Source organism: Macaca fascicularis, chromosome 12 (genome assembly GCF_037993035.2).
Source record: "Macaca fascicularis isolate 582-1 chromosome 12, T2T-MFA8v1.1".
In the NCBI taxonomy this organism is placed as follows: Eukaryota; Metazoa; Chordata; class Mammalia; order Primates; family Cercopithecidae; genus Macaca; species Macaca fascicularis.
The window spans coordinates 107499898-107521066 of record NC_088386.1 but is presented as its reverse complement, the minus strand read 5'-3'; the positions used below and the strand labels follow the sequence as shown (position 1 = coordinate 107521066).

General features: G+C 33.7%; 1 protein-coding gene across 6 annotated transcripts in view; it reads left to right on the top strand.

Annotated features, from left to right (window-relative positions):
* ERBB4 (erb-b2 receptor tyrosine kinase 4) overlaps positions 1–21169 on the top strand; it is a 1185936-nt gene that overhangs the window by 861800 nt on the left and 302967 nt on the right. For all 6 annotated transcript variants that reach the window (XM_005574181.5, XM_005574179.5, XM_005574182.5 and 3 more), the window contains exon 12: positions 216–415. In XM_005574181.5, coding sequence (XP_005574238.1) covers positions 216–415 — 200 coding nt within the window. The remainder of the gene's footprint in view (positions 1–215; positions 416–21169) is intronic.

Genomic DNA, 21169 nt, shown 5'->3' with positions numbered 1-21169 from the left:
TAACTGTAAGCAATGGAAATTTTACTTTGGGAGGTCAAATTGTTACTTTAAAAACTGTATATAGCATGTAAAAACAAATATCATTCAAAACACAGAGTTACTGATTCAGTCTCTATTTACACTCCATTAACATTCTTTTAAAAATAAAATATGACAGCCTTATTTTACTCCAGAATGTGTCTCATGGTTCCATTTTCTCCCTTCCCCCTCCTTAGTGGCCTCTCCTTGCTTATCCTCAAGCAACAGGGCATCACCTCTCTACAGTTCCAGTCCCTGAAGGAAATCAGCGCAGGAAACATCTATATTACTGACAATAGCAACTTGTGTTATTATCATACCATTAACTGGACAACACTCTTCAGCACAATCAACCAAAGAATAGTTATCCGGGACAATAGAAAAGCTGAAAACTGTAGTAAGTACATTACTCAGACATTTAAAACATAGAAACTTAATTTTTTTCCCATTCTTTTTTGGACCAAAAAATTAAAAATAACATCAGGTCAGAATTGTTGCTTTGTTATCCCAACCCTTAAAAAGGAAGGTAGTTATTACAATTGCCAATATGATATAAAATAATCAGAGTAAGTGACTTTCTACAACATATGGCATATTTATTTGCAAGATGTCTTACCTAATCTTAAGAACGCTCCTGTGGAGATTTGAATTCAGTATGTCTAAATGGAACCTGGGTATTTAAATCATTGGCATCCCAGGTAATTTCAAGGATCCAGTCAATGTGTGGAGATCCACCCTATTGAATTCTCTGTTTGTTGTTTGGTTTCAGTGAGTTTCATAACAGAATAACAGAGTTTTGCCATTTAGAGGTGGTGAGAAAAATGAAGTTGTATTTTTCTAACATGTGTAAAAACTACTATTCAAGAAGTACATTGTTCAAGATGTTTTGTTGTTCAGAAAGAAAGTTTACTTTATTAATGCATTTATGTAGACATGTATTTATCATTTTTTCATCTGTTTTGCTACTTATTGATTCATTTAATAATTTCTCATTTACTCTGAAGCAAATAATGCTTTTGTAGGCACATGACTATGCCATTCCTATCTAATGCACTGATATTCCAATGATTTATACTTCATTCTTCCCTGTTTTTCTACTGAATACTACTCTTTCCTACATCCTATGAGTGCCACTATTATGAGTACAATCATCAGACTTATTATGGTAAATACTGAATAAAAAGACTCCGCACTCAAATGATCTGTTTGCAAATGAATATTCTTGTTGTGGGCACAAAATCAATCCGTTCTAAAAGGCAGAACCCTAGAAAATTCTGCTCTCAGAGTATTTTCTTACTTCTTTGATCTCTCCATTAAAACAATCATAAGGGTATACATGAGTAATGATTGAGTTTGTGTGTGTGTGTGTGTGTGTGTGTGTGTGAATAAATAGAAGACTTTTTTAAAAGTTATAAACTCTTAAGAGGCCAACATAATTTGTTTATTGAGTTTTCAGTGAATTAATTGATTTATTAAGATCCCATCTTGTTCCAGAAATAATTTAAGACAGCTCAGTCTACTAATCTTCATAAAATATAATTTATGATTAATTCTCTTATATTTTAGCTCTTTTCGATCCTTAAAAATATTTCGAAATGAAGGAGATCTATCCCAATATGAGATTCCTGCTAAGAGTGAACTTAAGTTCTTACTCATTCTTCTGTTCCACATAGAATCACGAAATATAAAATCTAATTGTGTATCAAAATATGCATGTTATATTGAATGATATTCATTATTTCATTTGGCCTATGTTATTTCCTTGGTTTTACACATTACTGATTTCTAAAAGAAAATTTGCTTTGCTTTTTCCCTAATGCTTAAGCTTATCCCACATCACAATATGTGTGTGTATATGCCCCAAAGTAGATGATTCATGGCAATAAGATAGATTCTTCTTCAATACCAATTGATAAATGTTTCCCTAAATCAGGGTTATACTCTTGTTTCCTTCGACATCCTTAAAAAAATTAGTACCTCTATCTTTCAAAAATTTAACTATGAATTCAAAATAATGTAAAGAAATATATAAAAGAATCAGAAAAAAACATTCTTCCTCTTTGATGCACTTAATCAGTTTACAAATCCTACAAAAATTCATATTTCATATATCTTTCTATACTTGAAAAGCAAATGGGAAGAAGAAAATGCAAAAAATAAATGTAGGGAAACAAGATGAGAAAAAGGGATATTTCAGTAAATTATATAATGTTATTTTACACTTCTTTAAAACTTCTAAACATTTCAAATGACCAAAAGGGAGTGAACAATAATAATAATGATAATAACTAAAATATAAAATGTGTTTAAACTTTCAGTGTTATGCTTCTTGGATTGAGGTTAACTACTTTTCAGACCATAGACATATTTTTTTTTGTTCTGTGCACAAGAATTACTTTGCAGTTTGGGGAAAAAAATGAAGCAGTTAGGAGAAACATAGTTTTGTGGTGCTATAGTATCAAGCATATCATTTTTCATTTTAAACATATTAGAATAAATATATTTTGCGTGGAATTCATTTATCAAAATTTGGACTTCAGACTCACAGCATACTGGATCCATAAAAATTCCATATGCCTCCATTTTCAGAAATATAATTACCCTGTAAACTTGACCTCAGAGATGCTGCTGATGTTTACGACCCCCAGTACTATTTGTAAATGGGAATGTCTAAATGCTTGCTTCATTTTAAATGCACTGTAAATGTTTCCTTTTTGGATATTCCATCTTGGTATATCATACACACACAAGATGTACATGAGCATACACATATGTTCACTACAACACCTAAACATATATGCATATACAGAGTGGATGTCTGTATGCTGTTCCATATACAACACACATGTATATACACACACCTAGTAAACATATCCATGCATACACACCCTTACTTGCCCACTTACATTTACACACAGTTACCGTGAAATACTCTGACCTAAATCTAAGAGTTGGCTTATGAACTTAATGAAAAGGCAGTCCTTCATTTGTAATGGTGTTTTTTGGAGTTCAGCATGATTTAAAACAGTAATGACAATATAAAAAAAGGTTAACTCATCTATAAAGGCTAACAGTGGCTAGAGCAATCTTACTCTTTTAAGTCAAAAATTTCAAAGCTGATTTGAAGAGATTGAGATTGAGGGAACTCTGGGACATGAAAAGCTAGAATATTTTGGACCTCTGTCATTTATGTGGTTATGATAGTAACCAAATTGCAGTGTTAGGTGGAAGAAGTTTTAGAGTAGATTTATAAAAGCATTTGAAGTTTCTTAAAATATTTAAGCATAAATTTTTAATACTGAAATATAAACAGTGTAGAGATAAATATTACACCAGCCCTTCAGAATCCGAGTTATATTTGAACTTATATATCTCAAGTCTCAAGTCTTTAAAATATTTGTACAGATACTGTTAAACTCAACATGAAATTAAATTCATTATTGATTTTCAAAATAAAAATATTTTTATTTTTCCAATTATAATAGTACCTTTTTCATTATTCAAAATAAAACCAATCAAAAATATATAAAAATATTTTTAAAACTATATTATATATAATTCTTGGTGAATATATTTTTCATATATATAGATAAGGATAGTGAAATATATATTTTCATATATAAATGGGATCATACCATTTCTATTTAAATACCATTCAGTCATCTATGTCTTATACTTAATATAGTATAAGCATTAGTATAAGCATCTCACATTCAATAGATAGAGCTCTTCCTTATTCTTTTTTTTTTTTTTTTTTTTTTTTGAGATGGAGTCTCACTCTTGTTGCCCAGGCTGGAGTGCAATGGCACGATCTTGGCCCACCACAACCTTTGCCTCCCGGGTTCAAGCGATTCTCCTGCCTCAGCCTCCTGAGTAACTGAGATTACAGGCATGCAACACCACACCTGGCTAATTTTGTATTTTAGTTTCTTCATGTTGGTTAGGCTGGTCTCGAACTCCTGACCTCAGCTGGTCCACCCACCTCGGCCTCCCAAAGTGCTGGGATTACAGGTGTAAGCCACCATGCCTGGCCTTCCTCATTCCTTTTTAAAGCTATTTATAGAAGTATTCTGGACCAGTACCATATTAATTGTATTTTAAATTATTTTCCATTTTTATATTATCACTGCTGCCATGATGTGTATCTAGTTTATGAAACATTTTGTAGTGTACAATTATTTCCTGTGGCTAAAACCTTAGATGTAGAATTTCTCTGTAAATGAGGCTACATAAAAATTTTCTCACTAATTTCTCTGTCATCTTCTGAAAATACTAAATCAATTAACCTTGTTGCAAACACTGTGTGATAGTAATATTTTCCACTACTCTTTAAATCACTAGATATTATCTATGGTTTTAAATTTCAGTGATCTAAAGGAAGAAAATAAGTATTTTATATTTACATGATTAATTCATCTTTTTTTATCTTGTAAATTGCTTTATATGTGAACTTTGTTCATTTTTAATTTGGGGGTTGTTCTTTTTCTCCTAAATTTGAAAAAACTATTTACAAATTAAATTTATTAAATTTTGTTCCTTAAATGTGTTGGGAATAAGTTCCTCTCTTACTGGTAATTTGAATAATTTGTCTTTTGATAATCCAATGTTTATCAAACCATATTTTTATATAGTTAAGTGGTTAGATTGTTCTTTTCCTTTTTAATTGTTTGATCTTGTATTTTTAGATAATTCTTTTCATCTAGTACTTTAAAAAAATATTGAAATTTTTAACACATCTTGACGTTTTGGCATAGCGTTTTTTAAAAATTCCTGATTGCGATGTGGATCCAAAATAATTTATTAAACAACCCATCTCTCCTTATTGACTTTAGCTAATCAGCTAACAAATCAGCTAAAAGGTGCCAGACTCTATCTCTCAACCTAGGTATATTGTTTAATTTAGTTATTACAACCACCCTGTAAAGTATAATCATCTGCATTTGCAGATGAGTATACATTTATTAAGACAGTTAAATAATATTTCCAGTTTTGGCGCTACTAAAATCCTATTAAGGACTTCAACCCAATGCCTGTCTGACTTCGAAGTCTAGGCCCTTAATTTAACCGTGATTCCTCTCAAAATAAAGAAAATGTTGGCTGGGCATGGTGGCTCATGCCTGTAATCCCAGCACTTTGGGAGGCAGAGGTGGGCAGATCGCCTGAGGTCAGGAGTTCGAGACCAGCCTGGCCAATATGGTGAAACCCCGTCTCTACTAAAAATACAAAAATTAGCCAGGTGTTGTGATGCACACCTGTAATCCCACCTACTCGGGAGGCTGAGGCAGGAGAATCACTTGAATCCAGGAGATGGAGGTTGTGGTGAGCCAAGATCACACCATTGTACTTCAGCCTGGGCAGCAAAGTGAGGAAAGAAAGAAAGAGAGAAAAGAAAGAGAGAGGAAGGAAGGAAGGAAGGAAGGAAGGAAGGAAGGAAGGAAGGAAGGAAGGAAGGAAGGGAGGAAGGAAAGAAGGGAGGAAGGGGGAGAGGGAGGGAAGGAAGAAAAGGAAGAAAAGGAAGGAAGGAAGGAAGGAGAAAGAAAGAGAAAGAAAGAAACAAAGAAAGAAAGAGCAAGAGAGAGCTATACATGTGTTAGCTATTATTACTACTACTAAAAATTTTATGTTTCTATTAAAAATAGTTTATATATTAGACATTCACATATACATATATTATATAATGTGAAGATACAATATTTAATTTTACTTTACAAAAAGTGCCTTCTTGAACATAAAAAAGGATAGATAAATATCAAGAGCTTTCTTTTTACGCAGAACAAAAATTTACTTTATTAAAGTGATTAATTAAAAATTTGCGAGATCAACCATTGGGAGATATGGAAGGAATAAGATTAGTTATTATGTTATTAACAGGAGGCTAGACATTGAAGAATTTAGAAATGATCTCAAAATCATAAGCAGATAAAAAGTATATGTTTGAGAATCCCTTGAAATGTATTTATTTTTCTTTTTCTCTTCTAAATTAAAACATTTTACAGTTGGCTTTATGATAAGCAAGAGACTTTCTAAAATTCAAAAAAATATCAAGTTTAAATTAATGGCTCAGGGCAAAAATATTTGGTGATGGGGAATATATATTTTTGGCACCAATAAGCTAAAAAGGATACACATTTTTATATTTATTTGTGGTTTTTATGTTTCTGAAATTTGACAGTAGAAAAATCCACCCCATTTTACATGAATCTAGAAAAAGGTAATTTTAGAGCTATAGTTAATTTCTAATAACTAAACTCTCTGGATGACAACATCATCCAATTTTATAATGAGTCACTGCATGTCCAGAATTGAAACAGGTCGAAGCGTTAATAAGTAGGGAATAGAAGGCACCTCACACAGTGAAGAATAAAACAGTGTTTGCTTAATATATTGTTTTATTTGTTTTTCTCTCGTAACTGGGATAAAAACAGCAAAATACAGAAGCAAGCATTTTACTTACTATAACATCATAAGAAATGTTGGATTTCTATAAAATAAACAGACTTTATATTGTCGTCATTTCTAATATGTTGTATATTACAGAAAATGAATTTTGATTACAAATTAAGATTTACCTTATTTTAAGAAAATATTACTAAGGTAAGGCAGATTTTCTTACTTTCTCCTGCTCCCATACTTTCACCTTTAATTTGTGCACTCCTAACCCATCCCATGCTATCTTGAGTAAATGTGCGTTTACAAACAAAATGCAGCCTACCAAGTCAGAGGAACCATTCTTTGGGCCTGGTAGCCTGGGAAATTAATGAACTCTGTGACACATTTCATTAAACCATAGCTTGGTATGAAACATAAAGTGTGTAACTTTGAATATAGGGAAGTCACTATTCTTCTGAGTAATCAGAAAATAGAAAATCTTAATTATACTTCTAAGATTTTTCCTTTCAAAATTACTAGACTAATACATCAATACACTGTTCTTTGTAAAAAAAAAAATAAAAGGCATTCAAGTAAGATTTTGTTATTGTATTTGAAACAGCACACTAATTACTAACAATGCTACAAAATGTTCTCTATGTTCTTATCAAAAGGATAATAAGCAGTTGCTCTTGCCAATTAGGTACAGAAATGATATCCCTTCTATTTTGTAATCTAGAAATTCTGAGAGAATGATCTCTCAACAATAAAAGCCAGGATTACTGCAGACTCCAGTTTTTATTACAAACGGTGGGTGATATTTTAACTTGACTTGCCTCTTCATCAATGGTTGCAAAATTTTAAAGTAAAACTTATAATCATTAAAAATGCAAAAGCTAGGCTTCAGTTCTCCAGAGATTCTTATTTAGACACTATTGTGAGTTGTATTGTGTCCCCTCCAAAAGATGCTCAAGTCTTGACCCCTGGTATCTATGAATGTGACTATATTTGGAAATAGGGTATTCGCACATGTGGTTAAAAGGAAAGTTAAGATGAGCTTATACTGGAGCAGGGTAGGTCCTTCATCAAATGACTAGTGTACCTATAAGAAGAAGAGAAGAGACACACAGATGGATACACACAAGTGAGAACACCATGTGAAGATATACACCTACTCAGAGGAAAGACAGCTGTGTGACAGCAGAAGCGACTATTGGAGTGATATAGCAGCGAGCCCAGAACACCAAGGATTGCTGGCAACTGCCAGAAGCTACGGGAGGGCCATAGAACATTCTCCATCGGAGGCCCCAAGAAGAAACTAGCCTGTGAACACTTGGATTTTGGACTTCTGACGTCTAGAACTGTGAGAGAATAAATTTCTGTTGTTTTAAGAAGTCTAGTTCATGGCAGTTTGTTACAGTATTTCTATGAAACTAACACAGACAATGTGATGGGAAACCTGGGATTCTGCATTTTTAATACAAAGCAGATCATTCTGAGACAGGTGCCTGTGGAAAATCCTTGGGAAACTCTACTCTGTCACACCCCATATTATTCCCCCATCGTTCTATAGTCAAAAATATATTCAAGAACACGTGATCCTAACAATTCATTTTTTCTTCTGAAGCTGTGTTCCCTTATAGGAAAATTCATAATTGAATAGCTTAAAACCAGATATTTAATAATAGGTTTGGGAGACAAAGATAAAGAGCTAACTTTAAAAAGCATTCTATGAATAGTGGGATTTGTTTTGCATTTACTAATGATAACATATTCAATAAATAAGGGGAACACTTAATTATAGTTTATACAGTAATTGGGTAATTATAGTATAATAAGTATTGTACTATCAAATTTTATTTACTTTAGACTTTCAACAAAATACTTTTTGGATTCATTTTACTTTTTTACACTTACATCTCTTCTGAGAGGTATTTTATATTGTGCTCAGTTTTCTAATCAAACCTTAAGAATTTCTAAAATTTTATTTCTTCTGTCACTACTGCCTCTCACCTCCTCCTATCAGAATTTCCTGCTGTGGTCCCATTCACGTCAGAGATATACAGTAACTAGGGTATATAAGAGTTAACAACAATTTGTGTAGCATCTATTTAACCTGTTCAACATGGGGAATGGGTATGTCTCTGCACTTCTCCATTGCTGCTTCCCCAACTTCTTTATTAACCCATTATAATTTTTTACAATGTCATATAATGTCATTCCACTTTCCACATGTCTAACCTTGCCTGCACACAGAGCTTATTGCCGGGCAGTTTAGTGCTTACAAAAGACTGAATGATGGCCCCATGAGGATGACTGCATTCAAATCTTCAGAACCTATGAACATTATCTTATGTGGTAAAAAGGACTTAGCAGATGTTATGGATCTTAAAATAGAATGATTATCTTGAAGTTATTTAAGTGGGTTACAAATATAATCACATGTGTCTTTATAAGAGGAAGGTAGAGGGAGGTTTGACTACTGTAAAGGAAAAGGTGATATAACCACGGAAGCAAAGGTTGCAGCAATGTCACTTCAAGCTCACGCCAAAGGGGTCTTTAACAGCTAAAAGAGGTAAGGAACAAATTCTCTCCTGGAGACTTCAGAAGCAATCAGTCTTGCTGACTCCTTGATTCTAGCCCCTTAAGAGTCATTTTGGACATCTGAACTCCAGAACTATGAGAGCTTAAATGTAGGTGATTTTAAGCAATGAAGTCTGTAGTAACTTGTTACAGCATGAAAGGAAATTATTTCAGTATTCTTTTAGTGACATGAGCCCAACTCAAATTACTTTAGGCATAGAGAGACCATATTAACTCTCAGAAATGAGAAGTCCAAGGAATATCTTTTCAGACACAATTGGATCCAGGGGTTCAAACAACATCACTAGGGCTCAATCCTCTATTTGCTTCACTCTGCTTTCCTCTTAGGCAAATTCTCATTCTTCATGAAAAATTACTGGTCCTGGAAGGCATATGCTAAGAGCATTCACAGAGTTTATGAGTTTATGAACACAGATTAAAAAGCTCTACCTTCCCTCTCCAGTATGGGTTGACCCTATTTGGATCATATGCCCATCTCTATTATCACTATTATCTCCTTGTCACCAACTATTCAAATATGCCTTCAAGTCAATCCTATCAAAGAAACTGACATTTTTTGAAATAGGAGGTCCTTTACTCTCCTGCTTAGAATCTTTCAACAGTTTCCAACAGCTCTTTGGACAAAACACAAAATCCTGAAAATGGCCACTAGGTCTTGCACAATCTGTCCCATCTCCGTCTTACCAGTTTAGCAGGGTACCACTTTCCATATGCTGCCCATGTCGGTTTTCTGAGAGCACTAATCTGATTCCTTCCTTAGACTCTCTTGGCTGGAGTGCCCGTTTCCCCCACCCCTTTGCCTTAAGAATTCCTACTTACCCTTCGTATTTCAGCTTTAATATCCCTTCTTTTGTGGGCTGGCCTAATGCCATTTGCCCACTAAGTTAAGACAACTGCTATATTCTATGTTCTCTCAGCACTCTGTTATATCTATATATCTATACACACACACACACACACACACACACATACATACACACACACACATACATACACATGTATATACACATACATACACACACATATACATTTCTATACATACATAAATTTATATGCAGCCTGTTTTTCTTATTAGCTGTAAACTCCATGAGGTAACAAAATATGTATTCTATTTCATGTTTCAGTTATATCCTCAGCTCTGAGCAGAGCTTGCATAAAGCAGTTTCTCAGTAAACATTTTTTTAAAGTAAACACAGGGATATGCTTTTATGCCTTCACATTTCTCTTGAGTACATGTATTGATCATTTACTTAATGTGTTAGACCCTGCATTAAAAATTCTACTAATTTGATGATTAATCTTCATCACAATCCTAAAAGAAGATATTACTAGATATTAAAGTGATATTACTAGATATTAAAGTGATATTACTTATCACTTTAAAGATAAGTAGCATGTAAGTAATTGCCCAAGGCTACATGGGTCATTACAGAGTAAGAGTTTAAGTCTATGTCTAGTCACAAAACCTTAACTATAATGACTATTAAATGGTACTTTTCAGCTTTAAAAAAAGGAAGAACATTACCTGTCCAAATACATTTCAGTATTTTTGAAATAATCCATTTTCTTTCACATACAACACTGGAGCAAAATCCATTATTTTAAGCTTCCCTCTATTTTAGTTAAAGCAGGTTCAGTGTTCTCGGTAAAGGTCAAAATGCTAAGCACATTATTATCTCTCCAAATTTTTAACGGACACCTGGAATTCAGATGAGATAAAGAAAAATCTATTTTGCAGCTTCCAGAGGAAACATGGAAGAAGTTAAAGGTTGCCTAATAACTACATTGCTAAAGTTTCTTTAGAGAGGTTTATAATGGCCTTTTGAACTGTAAGTCATTGAAGAGCCCTTCCACTCCTTCACTCATGACTATCACTGCGGGAAGTCACAGGGCTGTTGAATTATTGGTGCTGATCGAAAATTTCTTTCTCTTAAGACTTTCAAAGAAGTAGCTTCCTTGGCCTTTTGTTCTATGCTATGTGGAGATACTTCCTTTGGTTTCACTCTGGAGAAAATGATCAACCTACCTTCATTTCCATCATCTATTGGTTTGGAAAGAATGAGAAGAAAATAGTTATGATGGTTTTCTGTTTATTATTGCTTTCTTCCAATACATATTGTTTCCCTGACCCAAAACTGCTCTGATATTGGGCATATGATAAAGACCCAGGGAGGCGTTAGATAGCAGAAGAGAGGTAAGATTTTGAGTGAAGCTAAAGCTTCCTCTCCAATTAGTGTCAAAGCATATAATGAAAGATCAAAGCAGTCAGCCTTTACCCTTCCACATACTGTAAAGTTCTGTCACCTTTAGCAGAGGGAAGGGGAAGAGACAAGAGGGAGAAGATAGCAAACCTGAAAATAAATAATGTAATATAGTAAAATAAATGGGCCCAAAAGTTTATGGAATATCATAAAATAGTGCCAAGGTCATATTTGTGACCTTGTCAATGTCCTCAAGAATGAAACTGAGTTAAGTGAGGACACTAACTTAAGACGCCCACTATATTCTATATTTAGTTAGCACTGAATATATATTACATTTATATTATATATAATGTATATTATATAATATATATTACATTGATATATATTTATATATTGTAGGTATAATGTGTATATATATTTTATATAGATAGATAAAATTAGATAGATAAAATTATCTGTAATTGAAGGTCTGAGATAGAACTTGATGAACAAAAAATATAAAAAAAGAAAACAAAAGTGATCAATACAGAGTGAGAGAGTCATGACACTCTACAGTATAATTTTAACCATTCTCTACTTCTCTTTACAAGTTGCTCTCATAATACAACTTTCCCTCTTCAGGATTTCCTCTGAAGATCATGTTTATCCCATTAGAAAGAATATGTAAACACTGTATATAACTATATATGTCAGAAAATGAGATACTTGATAACCTTTAAATGACTAAATGGTTATGAGAATTGTAACTTAATATTCTCAAATGTAATTGATCTTTGCTACTTTTTAACTTTGTCTATTATATAGAATTAGACCATCCATTTATATTTAATCAGTTTGGTTAAAATATCTTTTTACTCTTTACATCTTTATAAATTAGTGGGAAGTTATTTATATTCTACTTTTTGGGACGTGGTGATATAAGACCTATGTTAAAATTCTGTTTCTGGCTGGGTGCAATCATTTATGCCTGTAATCCCAGCACTTTAGTTCGAGACCAGGCTGGGCACCATGGTGAAACTCCATCTCTACAAAAAACAAACAAACAAACAAACAAACAAACAAAATTAGCCAGGTGTCATGGTGCATACCTTTAGTCCAAGCTACATGGGAGGCTAAGGTGGAAGCATCACTTGAGCGCAGGAGGTCAAGGCTGAAGTGAGCCAATATCACACCATTCACTCCAGCTAGGGCAACAGAGCAAAATTCTGTTTCAAACAAGCATAGATTCCATTTATGCTGACGTTTCTTTTGTGGAATGAGAGAGACCTCTTCCTGTGTATTATGACTAAATCAGAAAGAAATAAGCACTATTGCTATTGGTTCAAAATCAATGTAACAGATAAATTGTTGATAAGCCATTCCCAAATAAAACATCAAATCATTCAACTTTTCAGGGGAAGAGAGTGTAGATATGATAAGAAGATAAAATATAGTCATGAAATATGATATTTCATTTTAATAAATCTTTAAGACATGGAGAAAACCACAATTAAGCAAAACCTTCAAACTATGAGTTATCTAAAATGATTTATAATATATTTAAGTGTAGGGTCAACCCTATCTATACAGGAAAGCATTCCATTTAGTCTTTGTTCTTTCAGATTATCTTTAAAAATTCTCTTTATCTGTTATTTAAAATGATAACTATGAAGTTAATTAGTTAGAATAGAAGAATATGTAGTTTTCAATGAAGTTTAGTGGATGCTTAGCAGCTTTTCTGGAGCATTTGGGAGAAATTTTATGTGAAAACTTTTGTCTATAAACAAGAAACAGCAAGTCATCCCACTCTGCACTGTTGAAAGTAAATATAAGATGTCCACTTCTGACCAAGATGAAATAACAAAAGGGAGGGATCAAATTTACCCTCCCTCATGAAACAATAAAAAAAAAAAGGACAAAATAGATGAAACAACAGATTGCAAGAGACTGGAGAGCAGAACATAAGGGAAAGTGATTCCTGAGAGTGAGAACATAAATGAGGTGAGCCTTATGACTGCTCTGGTTAACTGCCTTGAGAGAGATTTTAAGCCACAGTATAGTGAGGAAGATAACAGGCAGAGTCACAAGAACTCCAAGTTGAGAAGACAGAGCTAGGAGTCCAGGCAGAATAATGCAGCTAGAGTTCACAGACAATACCAGAGAGGAAAACAGCACACAGAGACAACTGCACTATAAGAAATATTAAAGGAATCCCTTTGGACAGGAGGAAATAATACCAGATGGAAATGTGGATCTGTACATAGGCTGAGGAGCACCAGAAATAGTAACTACATGGATGAATATATACGACTTTCACCTTATTATTTAGTTGTCTTCAAATACAATGTCATGCTAAATCGAAAATAGTAACAATGTAATGTGGAGTGAATAACATGGGAAAGTAAGATGTATGACAGTAGCTCAAATGTAAGGAATAAGAAATAAAAGCATCCTATTTTAAGATCCTTAGAATAGATGTGAAGTGGCAGAGTATAACTTGAAAACAGTCTGCAATAAATTAAAGATGTTTACTCAGATTTAGCTTCTGGGAAGATGGAGGAAACATACTTTTACCTTTTCCTCCGATAAGTACAAATAAAAACTCTGGACATTATAAGACGACTCTGAAAGGTGGACAGAAGAGGCAGACAGGTGTGGGATCTTGGAACCCAAAGAACAATGCAGAGGTGAGTTCTCTAAGTTTTTTTTTTTTTCCCTGCATATATCCCAGATTTCGAGATGAAGAAACTGGCAACTCAAAAACCCCAATAGATGCAGATTTAAAAAACCCCAAGAAAAGCCTGTTCTTTCTACCCAAAGAATCTGGAAAGGAGCAGATAGACAAGACAGAAATCTTTTAGATAATAACTGCTCTACTCCAGCCAAACACCACAGAAAAACAACAAACAAACATACAATACTAAAAATACCAAACAAAAAAACAAACTTCATTCAAGCTCGCAAAAGAGAGAAGAGTGTAGACTTCTACTCTCACCAGGCCAACCTCCCTTCCATGTGATGTCAGAGAAGGCAGGGTATGGAGTTCACATTTTCATCTCCACTGAGTGATAGATGCTAGGCAGTATTGGGCGGGGGGCTGGGGGGTTTCTTTTCTTTTTTTTTGTTTTTTTTTTTGTTGTTGTTGAGACAGAGTCTCTTTCTGTTGCCCAGACTGGAGTGCAGTGGTGTGATCTCAACTCACTGCAAGCTCCGCCTCCCGGGTTCAGCCTTTCTCCTGCATCAGCCTCCCAAGTAGCTGGGACTACAGGTGCCCACCACCATGCCTGGCTAATTTTTTGGGTTTTTTTTTGTTTGTTTCTTTGTTTTTTTTTTTAGTAGAGACAGTGTTTCACCGTGTTGCCAAGATGGTCTCAATCTCCTGACCTCGTGATCTGCCCACCTCGGCCTCCCAAAGTGCTGGGATTACAGGTGTGAGCCACCGTGCCCAGCCCTGTATTGGGTTTTAACCCAACACTTGTGGCCTTGGGCAACTTACACTCTCTGTGACTCTGCCTACCTATAATCGTTCTATTTTTCATGATGGTTTTGAATATTAGTATTCATAAATGAAGAAAGAATACCCCCTCCAAAAAGAAATAAAACTAAAGGCCAATGTATTTCTAAAGAATCTAGAGGCGGGCGCCTGTAGTCCCAGCTACTCGGGAGGCTGAGGCAGGAGAATGGCATGAACCCCGGAAGTGGAGCTTGCAGTGAGCTGAGATCCGGCCACTGCACTCCAACCTGGGCGACAGAGCGAGACTCCGTCTCAAAAAAAAAAAAAAAAAAAAAAAAAAAAAAAAAAAAAAAAAAAAAAAACACACACACACAAAAGAATCTAGAGGCAAAACTCCTTAGCAAAGTAGTAGCAAATAGCATTCAGCAATATGTACAAAGAATTACACAACATAACCAAATGGGTTTATTCCAGGGATATAAGATTGGCACAATATTTCATAATCAAAAATGTAATATATTAACAGTCCAAGGAAGAAAAAATTCATGATAATGTCAATTGATACAGAAAAAGCATTTGAAAATTTTAACATTTGTTTCTATTTAAAAATCTCTGGAAAAATAATGGAAATTCAGAGTAAGTTTCTCCACTTCATGAAGACCATCTACAAAAATCCTACAGCTAACATCGTGCTTAATGGTGAAACGCTGAATACTTTCCCCCTAGATTGGGAACAAGAAAAGAATGTCCTCTCTTACTACTTATTTAACATAGTATTGGAAGTTCTACCTAGCAAATAAGGCAAGAAATGAAAAATAAAGCTTATAGATTGAAAAGGAAAAAAAATCTCTCTATTCACAGATGGCATGATTATGTACATAAAAAATTTCAAAAAATCTACAAAAACCTCCTAAAATAAATAAGCAAATTCAGCATGATTATAGGATAAAACATAAAACTTACAAAGTTTAATTGTATCTGAATACATGTAATTAACATGAGACCATAGAAATTAAAACTATAATACTATTTATAATTACTAAAAGATGAAATACTTTGGTGTAAATTTAACAAAACATGTACAGGACTTGTATGCTGAAAACTACAAAATACTGATGAAAGAAATCAAAGCAGATGTAAATAAATGCAAAGGCATACTGTGCTCCTGTATTGAATAGCTCAAAATCATAAAGATGTCAATTATCCCTAAATTTATATACAGCTTTAGTGCAATGCTTGTCAAAATCTCAAAAAGGTTTGTTGAGATAGAGTCAAAATGTTTATATCATTTATATGGAAAGGCAAACAAGTTAGCCTAACTAAAACTATTTTGGAAAAGAAACAAACGAAATGGGAATATTCAGTTCACATATTTTCAAGATTTATTACATAGCTGTCATAATTAAGGCTATGTGTTATTGTAAAGGGATAAATACACAGATCAATAAAACAAACTCAGAAATAACTCACACAAATGTACCCAATATATTTTTTACAAAGGTGCAAAAGCAATTAAATAGAGGAAAGGTAGCCTTTAAAGCAAATAGTGCCAGAGCAAATGGACATCTATAGAGCAAAAAATGAACCCTAAGCTACATCTCACACCTTATAAAAAACATTAACTTTAAAAACAGATCATGGGATTAAATGTAAAATGTAAAGCTATAAAACTTTGAGGTAAAAAAATAGGAGAAATCATTAGGGATTTAGAGTTAGGTGAAAAGAATTTAGAGTTGGCATGCAAAGAACAATCTACAAAAAGTTGAAATGATAAATTCAACTTCATCAAAATTAAAAACATTTGCTCTGTAAAATGTCCTAAGATAAGAATGAAAGTATAAGCTACAGATTGGGAGAGGAGATATTCAAATCAGATAGTTGTTACAGGACCAACAACTTCTTATGCCTGCTGTACAGTAACATACAGATATTCTGAGACAGCAGGATTTGCAGCAGAGAAACAGTTTAATGATTGCAGGGCAACCTAGTGAGGATATGGGAGGAAACTCTCAAATTTATCTCTCTGAGCATACTGGGCTGGGGTTTATAAGAGCAAGGGGCTGGAAAACTATGACCATTGGTTGGTGAGAGTAAGAAGGGTGAAGTCATCAGGATGTGGAAACTCCATTCTTTGGTAAGCCATCTCCTCATAAGGTCCTTCAGACCAGTTGGCATCAGTGGGGTCCTTCAGACCAGCTGGCATCAGTGATTTCTCTGGCATGCAGGACATGAAAAAACATCTTAAGGCAAAAGCTAATGTTTCATAATGTTCAAATAGTTATCTATAGAGCAGTTAAGGAGAACTATAATCTTGTAACAGGGTCTACATGACTCTGAGACAAAAGCAAGCAACTATGAGGAAGCAGGTCAAACAAAGCTACATTAATTACTAATGATGAGTGTGGTGCAAGCGTGGCTTCTTTTCTTTTCTTTTCTTTTTTCTTTTTTCTTTTGAGATGGAGTTTCACTCTTGTTGCCCAGACTGGAGTGCAATGGTGCGATCTTGGCTCGCTGAAACCTGTGTCTCCCGGTTTCAAGCGATTCTCCCTCCTCAGCCTCCTGAGTAGCTGGGATTAGAGGCATGCACCACCATGCCCAGCTAATTTGGTATTTTTAGTAGAGATGGGGTTTCACCATGTTGACCAGGCTGGTCTCAAACTCCTGACCTCAGGTGATCCACCAGCTTCGGCCTCGCAAAGTGCTGGGATTATAGACATGAGCCACCGTGCCCACCCACTTGGTTTATTTTCATTTCTCCCCCTCTCATCTTCCCTTATTAGTATTATAAAGTTTATAGGAATGGTTTCATAGATAGATGGAATATATAAAGAACAAAAAGTAGCACTAAATAGCAAATAAATAAATAAATAAAATCTAATTGCAATGGTCAAAGATATGAAGAAACATTTCTCCGAAGAGTGTATAAATGAAAAATAAGCATATTAAAAATGTTCAACATTATTAGCCATTTTATGGAAATCTAAATTTAAAACACAATGAGATATTACTACATCTATCAGAATGGCTAAAATAAAAAGAGTAATAAAATCGAATGTGGGAGAAGATGCAGAGAAATGTAATAATCCATACATTGTTGGTGAGAGTGTAAAAATGGTACAATCACTCTAGAAAATAGTTTGCTACTATCTTAAAAAAAGAAAAAACCCTAACTAAAATGTTAATACCATATAACTGAGCAATTAACTCCTGAGAATTTATTACAGAACAATGAAAATTATATTTATACAAAATCATATACACAAATGTTTATAGTAGCCCTAACTGTAGTAGCTCCAAACTGGAAACAACCCAAATATCCTTTCATGGGTAAATAGTTAAACAAATTGTAGTAACCCATGCTATGAAATACTATGATCATAAAAAGAAACAAACAATTAACACAACAACCTGGATGAATCTCTGCATATTTATTCTAATTGAAAAAGTGCCAATTATGAAAAATTACATACCGTACGATTCCATTTATATAAATTTTTTAAATTACCAAATTATAGTAATGGAGAAGAGATTAGAGGCTGCAGTAAGGGAGCTCTAATGGGTAAGTTTAAAGGGAAGACGGGAGACAAGTCAATGTGAAGATCCAAGTACAAAATTAAGGATTCTTGCTATGAGGAAATCTGTATTTTGCCTATATCAATGCCAATGTCTAATTGTGTTACTGTACTATGAACTTTTTAAGATCTTGTGAGATAAAACTGGGTGTCCAAAACACAATATCTCTCTGTATCATTACTTACAACTACACATTAATATACAATTATTTCAGAATAAAATATTTAATTTAAAATCTAAACCCAAAAGATAAAATAACAAATAAAAAGTTATACAGCTCATAAGCCACATTTGCAGAAAAACATAAATAGAAATAAAATCATTTTAATAATCAATTTATCCAAATCATAGGAGAAAAGAAGAAAAGGAGGAAGAGAACAGAATGGACCAACAGGAAAAAAAGAAAAAGAAAAAAAGAAAACTAAGATAAATAATTTCAACTTGATTATTTCAATTATTACATTAAATGTAAGTGGTTTAAACACCATAATTAAAGGACAGAGATTATCAGATTGAAATAAAGGAAAACAAGGCTCAATGACTGCTGCTTACAAGACTTGGACTTCAAATATAAAAGCACAAATAAATTAAAAGTAAAATTATGGAAAAATACTATGAGAGAGAAGTAGATGAAAGAGAGTAGAGAACCAGAAATGTATGAACAACTTATTTCTTATAAATATGCAAATTTCATAGAGAAAGGGTATCTTTTCAACAAATGATACTGGAAATATTGAATATCCATATACAAAAACTGAGTATATCCTTACATAGTACCTGTGATTGTTCATTTTATATGTCAACCTAACTGCGGCATGGGGTGACCAGCTATTTTATTAAATATCATTTCTGGACAAGTCTGTGAGGATGTTTCTAAATGATGTTAGCATTTGAATTGGTATGCTAAATGAAACAGATTGCTGTCACCACTGTGGGTGGGCATCATCTAGTACACTGAGGGTTTAAATAAAATAAAAATTTGAAAGAAGGGAGAATTCACTCTCTCTGCTTGACTACTTGAGCTAGAACATTGATCTTTCCCCTGCTCTTGGAATGGAACTTACATCTTACATCATTGTTGCTTCTGGTTCTTAGGCCTTTGGACTTGGACCAGAATTTATATGATCAGTTCTCTTGGATCTCAGGCCTTTAGACTCAGATGGGGACTGCACCACTGGCTTCCATAGGTCTCCAGCTTTCAGGTGGAAGATGGTGAAACTTCTCAGTTTTCATACTTGTGTGAGCCAATTGTGTGTGTGTGTGTGTGTGTGTGCGTGTGTGTGTGTGTGTGTGTGTGATGTGTATAAAAATCTCTTAATGGTTCTGGTTTTCTGGAGAACCATGACTAATACAGTACCATATGTGCAAATTAACTCTAAATGAATCATGTGGATAATTGTGAAACCTATAAAACTGCTAAAAGAAAGTACCAGAGGAAACCTTTGTGACCCTGGTTTGGACATACCTAAAACTTTTTAGATAGGATGTGAAAAGTATGATTCAAAAAAAAAGTTGATAAATTATCAAAATGAAAAACTTCTACTTTTCAAAAGACAGTATTAAAAGAATGGAAAGACATGGCTAAAATTGGGAGAAAATACTTGCCAAATATATAAAATCTCTCAATACTCATTAATAAGAAACAATACAATATAAAATGGGCAAAAGATTTGGTGACACTTGAACAAATGAGATATATAAAAATAAGCACATTAAAAGATATTCCACATCTTTAATCATTAAGAAAATGTGAATCAAAACCACAATCAAGAGCTACTACGTTCAAATTAGATAGTTTAAAATTGAACAAACTGACCACATCAAATATTGGTGAAGATGTGGGGAACACAACTCAAGCTAAATTTTGTGTTGTGTTCATTGATGGTAGGAATGTAAAATGGTACAACTACTTTGAAAAACAATTTGACAGTTTCTTGAAAAGTTGACCCTATACCTACCATGTTGTCCAGCCATTCCACTCCTGGGAATTTATCTAAAGGGCAAGAAAGTATATGTCCATACAAAGACTTTTACACATATATTCATAGTAATCAACTACTACTGTTTTTAACATCCAAAATGGAAAACACTCTAAGTGTCTGTCAATAGGTGAATGGATTATAAATTTCATATATCCATATGATAGAATATACACAGTAATAAAAGTGAATAAACCATTGATACAGGCAGTAATATAGATGAAACTCAAAATAATTATGCAAATGAAAGAAACCATATAAAAACAGAAAATGTACTATATAATTTCATTTATTAAAAAATTGTAGAAAATGCAAACTAATGTACAATGAGTAACAGAAAGCAGATCAATGATTGTCTAAGGAGGATGGTGCAGGAGGCAAGAATTACATAAGGTCATGAGGAATCTTTTGGAGATAATGAATGCATTAATTATCTTGATTGTAGATATGGTTCATGATGTCAACATTTATCAAATGGTATACTTTATATATAAGCAGTATATTGTATGCCGTGTGTACCTCAATAAAACCGCTGCACACAGGCACACATACACACACAGTCCTCTCTTAAACTGTACTGGAAGAAATTATTCAAGAAGTAGCAAGATTTGTTGATAGATCTAAGTCTGCCTTTAAAATATTTTTACACAGTTTACCATAGGGGCCTTTTTATAACCGAAGGATATAGGACAAAGAAAATTTGAATTGGAATATTTGTTTCACTGTTTCAGAACTAGTCAGGATCGCAGGTGGGGGCGATTTGCTCTCTCAAGCATATGTTAGAGAAGTTAACTTTCACAGATTTCACAGATGTAGCTCCCTGCTTGTATTACACTACCATATTCAGTGCCATCCCAACCCACCTCACAAATGTTCTTGCCATAAAATTTTACATCTCATAATAAGTAAAGTTGGTAACTAATGGAAAGATAAAGTTGATTTTGATGTTTTAATCTTTAGAATTCTTAATATTTCATGAAAACCACATA